Genomic DNA, 12,465 nt, shown 5'->3' on the forward strand with positions numbered 1-12,465 from the left:
GCAATAAATACAACTTAATTTGACAAAAGTTGAAAACAAACCACACTATTTACATGCAGTCATTAAGTTAACACAGCATTTCCTGAGCTTTTGAATGTAAAATCCAACACCCATCCCCCTCAGAAAAATGAAACCAACTACAGCCCCTCCATCTTGTTAAAGATCCTCCTGAAATGAGCTGTGAGGATTTTCATAGGTTTCTTTTCCTCACATTTTGGACAAGCAATTAAATACTAGACAATTTTGTCATTTAAAAATATAATCAGAATATGAGTTGTTACCCACTGAAATAAACAGGTATTTTCACCAACAGCTATTGTATCAATCTTTCTGCAAACTCAGGCAAACAGTGCTGAACAGTTAACAATGGCAACTTTTTTTTAGAAAAAGTGTCCCCGTCTCCCCCGCACCCAATCCTATCTGCAGAGGGACCTTACTTAATGCTAAGGCTCTGGACAACAAAGGCATCATCTGCTGCCTTCACCCCAGCTAGTTCTTTGTGCCCTCTGAAGAGAGAGGTGGGGACTCCATACACTAAAAAATGAGTTAGTCTGTATTGCAGACACAATTTTATTATGTTAGCATTAATGCAGTGTAGCTTTTAAGTACTACTGTAATACATAATAAAATAGTCTAAAAGGACAGTATTCACCACATTCTAACCAGGGGCCCAGTCCTACTTTTGTCATATTACTAAGAACTGAAACTAAAGATCAAGACTTGGCTTCTAAACTGACCAAGTAAAGACCAGCCACAACAGTACAATGACTTCTTATCCTAGGTTAGCAGAGATACTCAACTTCTGAGCCAAATGCTACTGTCCATGCTCAGGCAAAACTTCTGCCGACTTCAGGATCAGGTCCTGTATGTCTTCAGACACTCTGGATAACTAGAATAATTAGCTCTCTCTCAAGTTCAAAGTTTCAAGACAATTCATTCATGACCTATATAGAGAACATTAGGCAAAAGAAGCTTTTCAGAATGTAAATGTGACCTTTCGACATCAGTGTGAAATTAACATCATAAAATGCTAGAACCTGTATCTAGCACATAACCATGGTGTCAACTGCTAAAATAGCTAAAACTATTATGCTACGATACTAGGACAACTGCCTTTGCTCCAAATACTGGACAAAGCTTAATTGCATTGCTTATGTCAGAATTCAACGATGGATGTTGGAATTCTAGTAATTTTGATATTTACACATGTAAACATTTACACATAAGTGAAGTGAACAGCATAACCATGGACTAACAGAAGAACAAAAAGGTTATTATCTAGAGAACTATGCCATAAATACATTTGATGATTAAACTATCCTCCATGTATTACCACTACTAGATTGAGCCTCTCTAGACTGGCGCTCTCCTGTCCAGTAACATCAGTAGCCTAGCATGATTTCACTTAGCCAGACAACCACTTACCACAGGTGCAGCCAAGTCTCCTGTGGTCCCACAAAGTTTGTTTACAGCCACCAGTCCTGGCTCTCAGACTTCTGCCATATTATTTAGTTCTAATTTACCCCTAAATGTCTTTTAAGAGCCCAATAAGCAGTGGAAGTGCTGGTAATGCTGCTAGACAATATTGACCTCCCATGGTTTGGCAAATTCTCCTGTTTGGCACCAGTCAAATCCAAAAGGGTGCCGCACTAGACAGGCTCCACCTGTATTTTATTGGCTAAAATTGCTGTGTCCTGGCATTCAACTTGATGCCAACCAGACTGAACTTCTGTCTATCCTATTCTAATGCAATATCTTTTGATTGCCCAAACACAGTCAATTCCACAATTTTAGGAAGTTTTTAGGCATCAATGGCCAGACTCCTACTAATTTCAGATGATTTAAAAAAAAAAAAAAAAAAAATTAAGAGAGGGAAACATGGCAGATTCAAGCAGCCCATTTTCTGACCAGCAGAAGCAGAATAAGAAGCACCTCTGCAATGTACTATAGATCAAACAATTGGGTTTATGGCATTCATTAGCACCTTTCAATATAAAGCCAGTCATTTCTGCCTATCCTATCAGAGTTTAACATGTTGAAACCTTGAATAATCTGTTTTCCAGATGGGGACGTGGGGGGGAATTAAATGTGAATACAATTTCTGGCATAGGAGGAGAATGGGAAGAGAAGCACACAAAACCCCTATAAAAAGGCAGGCTAAGGGAATCTGGTATGCAGCAGAAATGAAAATAAGGGGCCACAGAGCCTATACCATGGGGGAGTGAATTGGGGGGCACCAAGCTGCATGTCTAAAGAGGTAGAAGTCATAAAAACCCAATCAAATAGAAGGGAATGGGAATCTGCATGCAGAATTATGAGTGCGGAAGTAAAAGAAGGAACCGAAGGAGATTTTGGTGTGATTCCCCATCCAGTACGGACATGAAAAATTGCCAAAGCCAAGATAGACTTTTGATCAAAGGACAATACTTCACAAAATTAAAAAATATATATATATAAAAATATATACTACCTGAAGATAATTATGACAGTTCCCCTTTTCATCTGTATTTATGGATCTATGACAACGGAATATAGTTATTAGCTTATAGTAGTTAATTATGCAAGTGAGAAAATTTCTAGAAAATGAAGTGTCTTAAAGTTTACAAATGGCGATATATTGGAGATGTGTTTTAGTAAAGATTCTAATTTCTAGATGTGACATCAGATCATAGTGAATTAGCAGTTTAGAGTCTCCTAATAGACAGTAATTTAAACTAAGTCTTTACACTATGTTAGCCACAAATAAAAAAAACTCATTTCATATTTTTCCTCTCCCCTATCCCACAATACTCATGTTATTAATGGAGAACTGTTTCAAGGGAAGATATACGTAATTAGAAGACTTTTTGAATATTCACCTGAGCTCATACAGAGCCCACATGCCCAGTAGTCTCGTGTACATGAACAATGTTTTGGCAGCAGGGACAAGAGGAAAGAATTTTCTTCTGTGATGCCTCCCTAGCACCATACAGCTGCCAAATGATTTCTCTCCCCCCACCTTGTCTTGCTCCCTCTGCCATCTAATCCAAGACCTGGTATTACTGAGACCCACCCCACTTTATGTACCCCTCTGAAACCCACCCCTACCCCTGACTCATGCATCTGATGAAGCGGGTCTTTGCCCATGAAAGCTTATGCTCCAAAATATGTTAGTTTATAAAGGTGCCACAAGACTTTGTTGCTGTTCTTGTAAGCATGGTCAATGGACAAGATATTATCTTTTCAAAGTTCCTACTTATGCCTAGTACACATTGAACAGCCTACAGAAAACAGAAAATTTGTTTCCTATACTGCTTCCCCAAGCAATCTTTTCAGTAAGAGTTCCTCCCTAACCAGCTATTTTGAAGAAAAAACACCTTTAAGACAAATTTTTCAACCCAAATTGGCCAGCTAGCACTACAGCAGAACCATGTAATCCATTCCCAGAGTGCAATATCACTTGTTTGAACCAGAACAGCCAAAAGTCAAGACTGCAAACTTGACTACTGAGATGAGACATTTCTGAAACAAACCTACTGTTTCAATGACCCAGAAATATTTATAGCAGCACATGACACCAGAGGAACCATCAGATCATCTAGTTTGACCTCCTGTTTATCACAAGCTACAAACCACCACAACAACCCTGCTCATAAAAATCTAACAACTGAAATCAGATCAGCGTATTAGACCCCACAGGTGACTGCACAGGCCAGGCAGAAACTAGCATTGACAAAGGTGCAACAATGCCCAAGGACCCTAAGGAAGGAAAGTGATTAAGTGAGACATACCAAGATAATCCCAGCAAGTAAACTCCACATTGCAACAAAGTGAAAATACACAGATATGCCTCCAGCAATACCAAGGAGTTCTTGACAGTTAAAACTAAAACAAAGAAAGGTGCCACAGCACTTTCAGGCTTGATCATCACAAATGATGGCTAATCCCCCTGAAGCATAATCCCCTCCAGTTTACAACTACTCCACTTTTAGTTTATTTGGCATGAAACATCCCGTGTAAAATAAGCATACATGTACCACTGTAAGGCTAGATCTGCACTAGAAACTTCTAACATGTCATCACCTGGTGTGTCTTTTAAAAAAAAAAAAAAAAAAAACCACACAACATTTTTATACCAGCAAAAGCTCTAATGCAGATGCAGTTCATTGATACACCCCAGCATCCTCCAAAATATTTGGACTTAACTTTACAAATAAAAAAATTGTTATATTTCACACACCATTCTGCCCTCTAACATATAACCCTCCCCTGCCATACTGTGAACCCCACATAATATTTTTATAAATTATTTACATTTCTGAATTCCTTCTAGCCCATAGGAAGAGTACAGTCAAACATACACTATAAATTAAGTATCAGAGGGGTAGCCGTGTTAGTCTGGATCTGCAACAGCAATGAAGGGTCCTGTGGCACCTTATAGACTAACTTTTAGACAAAAAACTTTTAGAAAAACCTTAAGATTTTTTAAAACCTTATAGACAAAAAACTTGTTAGTCTATAAGGTGCCACAGGACCCTTCGTTGCTACTTTAAGTTAGACTGCTAGTACTAAACATTAAACCACACCCAAGAATGATTTTTAAACAGACTAAGGGAGTTATGTTCTGCATCAGCGGTTTTTAAACTTTACTACTGTGAACCACACATGCAGCTTTACGCTTTGTGGGCCATAGCTAAACAACTTACACACATGGGCTGCAGTTGTAGGCTGCTTGCAACTCAATCAGCAAACTTGTTGCAAATGGTCTGTATGTACAAATCTAAACCATTGTACCTGTTCTACACCCATATATTTGTCAAACCTTTGCACTAATGTGATCAATTTACAGACATGAAGGGTAATGCAGGAATTACATAAGGATAAGGATTTCTGTTATCCAGTGTTTTTCAAACTTCAGGTCATGACCCAATACTGGACTGCAGAATGTAAGGCACTAAGTTACCTTGCTCGGCCTGCTAACAAGGCCTCTGGGTGCTAACACCACGTTGCAACCCACATTTTGGAGGCCCTACTGCTAGTCCCTACTCATTGTGATACCACACTGCACCTCAGAAGAGTCCAACAGCAGGGAAAGTCTGGCACTCCACATACTGCTCCTGCTCTGAGCACCAGCTCTGCACTTGTGGAGGGGTGGAGGAGGGAGAGACAGAAGAAGAGTGAAGGGTGGTACCTGTGAGTTAGAGCCACATGGAGCTGCTTGCGTACCTCCACTTAGGAGCCAGACCTGCTGCTGACTGCTTCCAGAGTGCAGTGGTATCCTGCCTCTGCACCCACCTGTGCCACTGATCAGGAGCCAACAGTGGTAAGCCTGCACCCCAACCCCTGCCACAGCCCTGAGCCACTCCACCTCCCAAATGTCTGAAGTCTTTCTGCACCATAAGACCCTCATCCCTGCCACACCCTGGAGCCATACCCCACACCTCACACTCCCTGTTCCTGAATTGTGGGCATCAGCAATTCTCTTCATTACTGGGTTACAAAAAAGAGTTAGAAAAGCCACCGCTGTAATCAATTGAAGTGAGTAATGACCACACTATTATCTAAGTTCACTTGCTGTCTCCTTCACCTATGTCACTGAGAATGGTGTACAGCAATTATCAGCATAAACCATCAAGAACTGAACATCCTCCAAAACTAATGTTGCACTAAGTCTCAAACCACAGAAAAACCTGAAAGGGATCTCTTTGGTAAACTAACAATGCATGGTTCTTTTTTCTGTCATAAATGTTCTAACTGATCAAATTAAGTCAAGTTCCTTATTTTAAAAAAAGTGGGAAGTCTGGATACATCTATCACCATATTAAAAAAAATAATCACTGATTACATTTCATTTTCTTACAATGATAAACCCATAAGCCTAAGCAAAAACACTTAACCCTCAGCATAATTACATTTAAGAAAATACACATCATAAAAAGAAACTTACCTGCAACACTAGTAATGGTAACTGGAACTCCTTGAACTTGGACACCTGCTGCACTCAGACTGGCAACACTCACAGTTTGGAGGTTAGGCACTGAAGCAAGTTGGGCAGCATTCAGTGTAATTGGGGTACCAGCAACAGCCACCGGTGCAATCTGAGCAATAGTTGCACCCCCACTCGAAGACACTGGGGTGATGGTTAACTGCTGAGGTAACCCAGCATTTTGAACTTGCAAATTTGAGAGGCTTTGAAGATTCTGAACCTGCACAGTTTGCCAGCTAATCTGTCCTGATGGTGTTAAGGTTGGAGCCCTGATGAGTACCTGAGTTGGACTCACTGCTTGCAGCTGAACATTTTGCAAAGGCTGTTGTTGAATGGTCTGAATAGTTTGTCCTGATTGGAGCTGAAATGACTGTGGAGGAATGGCTTGAATAATCTGCTGTTGTGGCTGTTGGATCTGAATTTGCTGTAGAATAGGCTGACCTACTATTTGCACCTGTTGAAGTGAACTTGACTGGTCTTGCACATTTTGTAGTCCATTAGGTTGAAGCTGACTGGAACTCTGGGCTTCTGATTCTGTAGCATTTGTTTGAGATTCTTCAGGAGTTGGTTCTGAACTGCTGCCTGCTGTGCTTGCATACTGGCCTGCTTCTGCAGAGCTAACTAAAGTGTCACTGCTAGTTAGAGATGTAGAGGCAGCGGTTGTACACGTGGAAGAAGAGGAAGGGGATTCTGGCATAGTACTAACAGAAGCAGTGGTGACAGGTGTCGATACTACCTGATTCCCATTGGAAACTCCATTATCAGCAGTCTGTCCAACCTGTCCAGAACCACCGCTGGCTGACACGTTGTTTATCACAGGCAACGCTAGCGTTACTCCTCCAATATTTATAGGCACAGTTGTTACAACCTGAGCCTGAGTACCTGGAATAGTCTGCAGCTGTAGAGGTATTGAAACACCAGGCCTAATTTGGACTGGAACTGTCTGATTTCCTATGTTCTGAGCAATAATATTCCCTGAAGCTGTCCTATTTGCAGTTGCGAGGATCGCTTGATTATTCCCTGCAGGGATGAGCTGAATTTGTCCCTGTAAATCTTGTAGAGCTGTAGCATTAGCAGGATTGATTTGAATTTGTTGACCTTCCGTTGTCTGAATCTGAGGGATGACTTGATATTGGACACTACCACTGGGATTCTGTACTTGTACTACTTGAAACTGTCCAGGGTTAGCAGCAGCAGCAGAATTGCCCGATTTAGTTTTTGAAGGAGAGGTACTCCCATTATTGCTGCTGGAAGGACTTGCTGTGCTTGAAGTAACAGAAGATCCTTGTTGAGCAACATTATTTTCTTTTGAAGCAGGAGGAGCAGCAGCAACAAGCTGCCATGAATTTCCAGCAAGCTGAGTCGTTACTAATTCTAACTGTTGTGGTTGATTTTGAAGCTGCACCAAACCTTGGCTTGGATCTATAATAATCTGCTGTTGTCCAGTTGCTTGATTCTCACCAGGAGTCCCTATTTTGCTGCAAGTGGCTGCCAGCAAAGCCAAAGGTGAAGGTTGAGAATCCTACCCATAAAGAGAGAAAACAGCAATATGTTTAGAAAAGTAGATCTGAGTTATTGTTGACAGTTCAGCCATCAAAATGTATTCAGGAAACACAAAAACTTGTTTTCGGGCACAGAGATCATACTTCACTTATTGAGGAAGTACATTCTCAGGATCTCACACATGCTTGAAAAATAAGGTGATTTATCACCAAAAAACAACACTACTAACAAAGTTTCTTCCTCAATCCAACCCTTTTTACAAAATTCTTCAATGCACAATATGCTATTTAGCAGTTTAAAGTATAAGCCACAAAAAAAAAGTCCAGCCAGTAAATACCACCAGGCTTCACCCACCCCAAAGATAGACAACTTGAACAGGAAATGCAGTAATCTGTATGTTTTGTTTTAAACCTTATGAGCTGTGCAGATCCCTGGGTGCCTGTGTTACCTGTGAGCCTCCAGTTTTACTTTTTTTATTGTTGTTCTCTGTCTCAGGAGATTTCTCTCCCTCTGTGGGCATAGCTTCCTCCTTCTTTTGATCTGCAAAATATATGAAGCATTCCAAGTTAATTATTCACCTTTGTTTATACAAAAGCAAAACGTATGAGCACCTCCTCTTTGGTACCCAGTCCCTTCGATTTTACCTTTCTGAAAATCACACTCCAAATCATTATGACAAAAGCTCAAGCCCCAAAAAACGTGATTTGAAACCCGACCCATCGGGGCTGGAGAGTTAACACCCAGAAAGGGGAGGTCTGGTTTGCTTTCCCAAAGAGTGGGGGGAAAAACCCACCCACAACCCTCCTCCAGCCCCCAAAGCACCGACAGCCACAGGAGGGTGGCGGTGAAGAAGAGGAAAAGAGGCATGAGGAGGGAAGGATGTGCTCAGGAGGGCGGGCTAGGGGAGAAAGGGGGAACGGAGGAGGGAGGGAAAGAGGAGGGACGGACAGCGAAGTGGGCAGGGAAGGAAGAGAAGAAAGGGCGAAGAAGGAGGGCCAGGGGAGGACTGAGAGGGCGGGATAGAAGGGAATGGAGGGGAGAGCGAGAAGAAAGGGGATGATTGCGGGAGGGCGGGATGGAAGGTGGAGCGGGCTGAGGGAGGCAGGGAGGGGGTTACATACCGCTCATCCCGCATTAATGCCCCGCTGAGGCGCCGCTCTGGGGGGGAGGAGAAAGAGGGGGAGGAGGCGGAGGGTGGGGTGGGTGTAGCGGGGAGAAGGCCGGTCGCAGCCGGAGCTGGGAGGAGCGGGACGGCCTATTTTTCCACGAATGGCCGCCGCTGGGCTGTGGCGTAGCTGCCTCTCTCCGCCCGCTGCCGCCGCCTGCCCCTGAGCCCAGCGCTTGAGTGACAGCTTGGAGCCAGCCGGGGGGGGGGGAAGGAGGGCGTGGCCCAGCGAGGCCTAACTGACGCCCACTGAGCAGGAAACCGAGCCCAAGAGCCGAGTCGGCCTCTCCTCTCCGCTGGTCTCCTCGCGGATGGGCGGGGCGAGGGCGGATCGAGGCAGCTAGGGAGCCCAGCTCCGCACGGCCCAAGCCCAGGGCAGGCTGGCAAGGCCCTCGCGCCGGCAAGGAGAGGGTGGGGCCAAGGCGGCGCGAGCTCTGAAGCCGGCGAGCGAAGCGAACCTTCGCCGGCAGCAGTAGCGTTCCCCGCGCTGCCTGACAGCGCCAAGCGCGGCAGGGAAAGGGCGGAGCCGAGGCGGGCAGCAGCAAAGTCCCAGTCGTGAACTGCCAGAGCGCTGATTGACAGCGCGCGCCAACAAGAAAAGGAGCCAGTGGGCGGGGCCAGCGCGGCACGAGCCAACCAAACGGCAGCCGAGTGTCTCCCGCCGCCTGACTGACAGCGCTACAGGGCGCTGTGCTGGAACCGTCAAGTCCCCAGTCGGAGCCCTCCCTCGCTTGCCCTGTGGGCACCCCGGACTCGGCCCACCACCAGCTCAGCGAGGGACGCGCCGGCCCCTGGCTCACTCTCCGTGGGGCGCGCCCCATTTCTCTCAGGGCCTCGCTGCCAAAACAGGACAGCCTCCGCTGCGCGTTCTCCCTGCAGCCGATAGCGCTTTGCCTGGGGGAACCGAGCTGCCCTTTAGCTCTCCACGGGGATATTTCCCGCGCCCGCGGTTTGTGGGGGAGGGGAAGTGGTTTCGCCGTTCCGATTGGCCAGAGCACGTTGCGGGGTCTGCCGGGATGTGTAGTTTCCGATGTGCTCATGCGCAGGAGTGCTCTGGGGCAGACCGCGGGAGGAGGGGCTGGCGGGGAGTTTGAGGGCTGCAGAGGCGGAGGTGCGGCTCGGGGTTTCCAAGGAGATACCGCTAGATACTCGTGGGGCCCACGGGGCGAGTTGTTAAGCGCCAGCCCCGGGCCTGAGGGGCGGCTCCAGGCAGGATGAGCAGTTGTAACTATCGCACGTGCTTACAGTTCGTTGGCTGAAGGCGAGCTCTTAGTGGGGAGCTGCGGCCCCATAGTCATACCTCTGAGTTACACCGCCCTTCGTGTCAAGCGTCTCAAAGCACCTGACAAGCCACCCCCGGCCACTTGTTATTCATGTCCTACTTCTGCTGCTGATTGAACACAGTACTACTGCATCCCCAATGGGCTCTGATCCTTGTGCCTTTGTCATGAAACAGGCTAGTGGCCCTTTTTTTAAGTGTGTAATACATAAAGAATATTTCTAATGCTTTGTATATGTCTTGATATTCAATAACCACATCAGGCTCAGCTGTAAGCTTCCTCTTAGTTCAGTTTTTGATTAATCTCTAAAGGTTTTTTTCTGATAATAAAATTTTAATTCTAGTTGTTTAATAAACTTTAATCTGGCAATCACCCTGTTTTCATATTCATAATACTGCACCACTTATTAGAGGAATTTAATAATGGGAACATGTTAGCATATGAAATGTCATGACTTTGAAATAAAGATACAATAAGGAAATAATATCCCCAAACTGCTATTATATTTATTGTGATGTATATACAATTCACATTTTGTATAATTAATATCCTTTAGTGAATGAATTTGTGTGTTTTAAAAGAACTCCTTTATAAAAATGACGCAAAGATTTGAAAGTGGTGCAAATAAAAGAGAGCAAAAGTAACAGAATGAAGCAGATGTTTAAAGCCAATAACATCATTTCTCGTAGAAAAGACACCTCAGTCATTAAACTGTGACACGTCCAGTTCTGGTGATGAAAACTTTGTACCCATAAATGACATTTAAATGCCACTGCCTCAAAATGAAGATCTCATTAATCAAGACACAGAAATGGCAACAGTAGCGATAGATGCAGAATCTATGCCTGATTTAGAGACTGTTCAGACACAAAATGAGGACCTCAGAGATGCTATGCAGCAGGAGCAAGAACTTATGACTACTACAGGACACAGTGTAACAACAGTTGCATCAGCACCACATGTTGGACTTCTTGATAAGAACAATATTACTCAAATGCAGCCATTTCTCAAAGTTAGTTGTTTTCAGATTCTAAGTAATACACCGAAGGATGCTGAACATAATGCTTTTCCCACTTGTCTGCTGACAAAAAAAAAGAAAAATTCCAAATGGAGAGATCTACACAAGAGACTGGCTCTGCTGGAGCATGGGAAAGCAGACTGTACTCTATACCCTGTTTCACTTTTAAAAATTTTATTTCAAATGCATCAATACTGTCTGATCAATCTAGTTAGAGCATGGGTGTCCAACCTTTTGGCTTGCCTGGGCCGCATTGAGTGAAGATAGTCTTGGGCTGCGTGCATAATATATAATATAGTTAATGTATATAAATCACATAATAATGTTAAAAGTTTACGATCTTGTGGGGCCGCATTACTAGCTGTCCAGGGCCACATGCGGCCCGTGGGCCGCAGGTTGGACACGCCTGAGTTAGAGCATCAGTAGAGGTTGGAGAAAGTTGAAAGCCTGCTACCTGCACATGAAACTTCAGCATTGTATAAAGATGATAACTATGTCACATGGAAGTCAGCTAGTAGAGCAGCACTAGCTGACAGTTAATTGAAAACTTATTCCTGGGTGAAGTAAGTACACAGAAAACTGATAATTGGAAAATACTCCTTGAGAGCATATTGAATATCATTCTTTTTCTTTCTGAATGGTGACTATCTTTCTTTGGTGCTAGTCAATGTATCAGTGACCCTACAAATGGAAACTTTCTTAGTATACTTGAGCTTCTTAGCGAATATGAGCCATTTTTATCAGCCCATGTTAAATGTGTTCGTGAATTACAAGAGAGCAGTAAATGCATGCAAGTCAATTGTCTGACGACAAGAATACAAAACAAGTTTATTGCACTGTGTGGGACATTTGTGCAAACAACAATTCTTGAAGAGATATAATGTATGAAGTACTTTTCCATTATTATTGATGCAACTCCAGCATCTGGACTCTGTAACAAAGTCTGTAAGTGAGCTCAAATCACTTACTCTCACACCACAGGTTTACACTGAGCTTAAGTCAATTCAGAAGGATACATCCAAATTTGAATGCATTTTAATGTTGCCCATGTCGATGAAGCTGCTAAAATGATCCACAAAACTAATCTTGTAATTGATGCATGCAGTGCTACATTAGATGTTGAGAGGGATAACATTAAACAACTTCTTAAAGGTACGCAAAAGGTTTGTGATCAATGTGAAACAATCATTTCTGAGTCCAAATCAGTAGAACAGGATATTGACATTTCATCTGAGTTTTCCACCAATCGCAGCCTAACATCTCAGTCTGATGCAGAAAGGCACTATTGAGTCATTATGATTTATAATTTATTGACTCCAACAAATCTGCTCTTAACTGTTGATTGGAGTTACTGCAACAAATTTGTACCCTTTTTGGATTCCTTTGGGAGTTCAGAGAACTTAGTGATGAAGATCTGTATTCAGCAGCTGAATGGTTTCAGCAAAGAATCATAGAATCATAGAACAATAAAGTTGGAAGAGACCTAAAAAAGCCATCGAGTCTAGCCCACTGCCCTAAGCAGGACCAAAACCAT

General features: G+C 43.6%; 1 protein-coding gene across 3 annotated transcripts in view; it reads right to left on the reverse strand.

The window, feature by feature from the left end:
- The window catches only part of SP4 (Sp4 transcription factor), a 70,914-nt gene extending 62,129 nt beyond the window's left edge, over positions 1 to 8,785 (reverse strand). The window contains exons 1-3 of one of the 3 annotated variants that reach the window (XM_074984647.1): positions 8,590 to 8,785; positions 7,917 to 8,008; positions 5,927 to 7,487 (exon numbers count right to left, since the gene is read on the reverse strand). In XM_074984647.1, coding sequence (XP_074840748.1) covers positions 5,927 to 7,487; positions 7,917 to 8,008; positions 8,590 to 8,596 — 1,660 coding nt within the window. In that variant the 5' untranslated portion in view covers positions 8,597 to 8,785. Of the gene's footprint in view, positions 1 to 5,926; positions 7,488 to 7,916; positions 8,009 to 8,112; positions 8,225 to 8,589 lie in introns of those variants that run through there. The other 2 variants (XM_074984646.1, XM_074984648.1) reach the window with 2 other exon arrangements.
- Positions 8,786 to 12,465: the final 3,680 nt, after the last annotated feature.

This window comes from Carettochelys insculpta, chromosome 2 (assembly GCF_033958435.1).
Source record: "Carettochelys insculpta isolate YL-2023 chromosome 2, ASM3395843v1, whole genome shotgun sequence".
Taxonomy (NCBI): Eukaryota; Metazoa; Chordata; order Testudines; family Carettochelyidae; genus Carettochelys; species Carettochelys insculpta.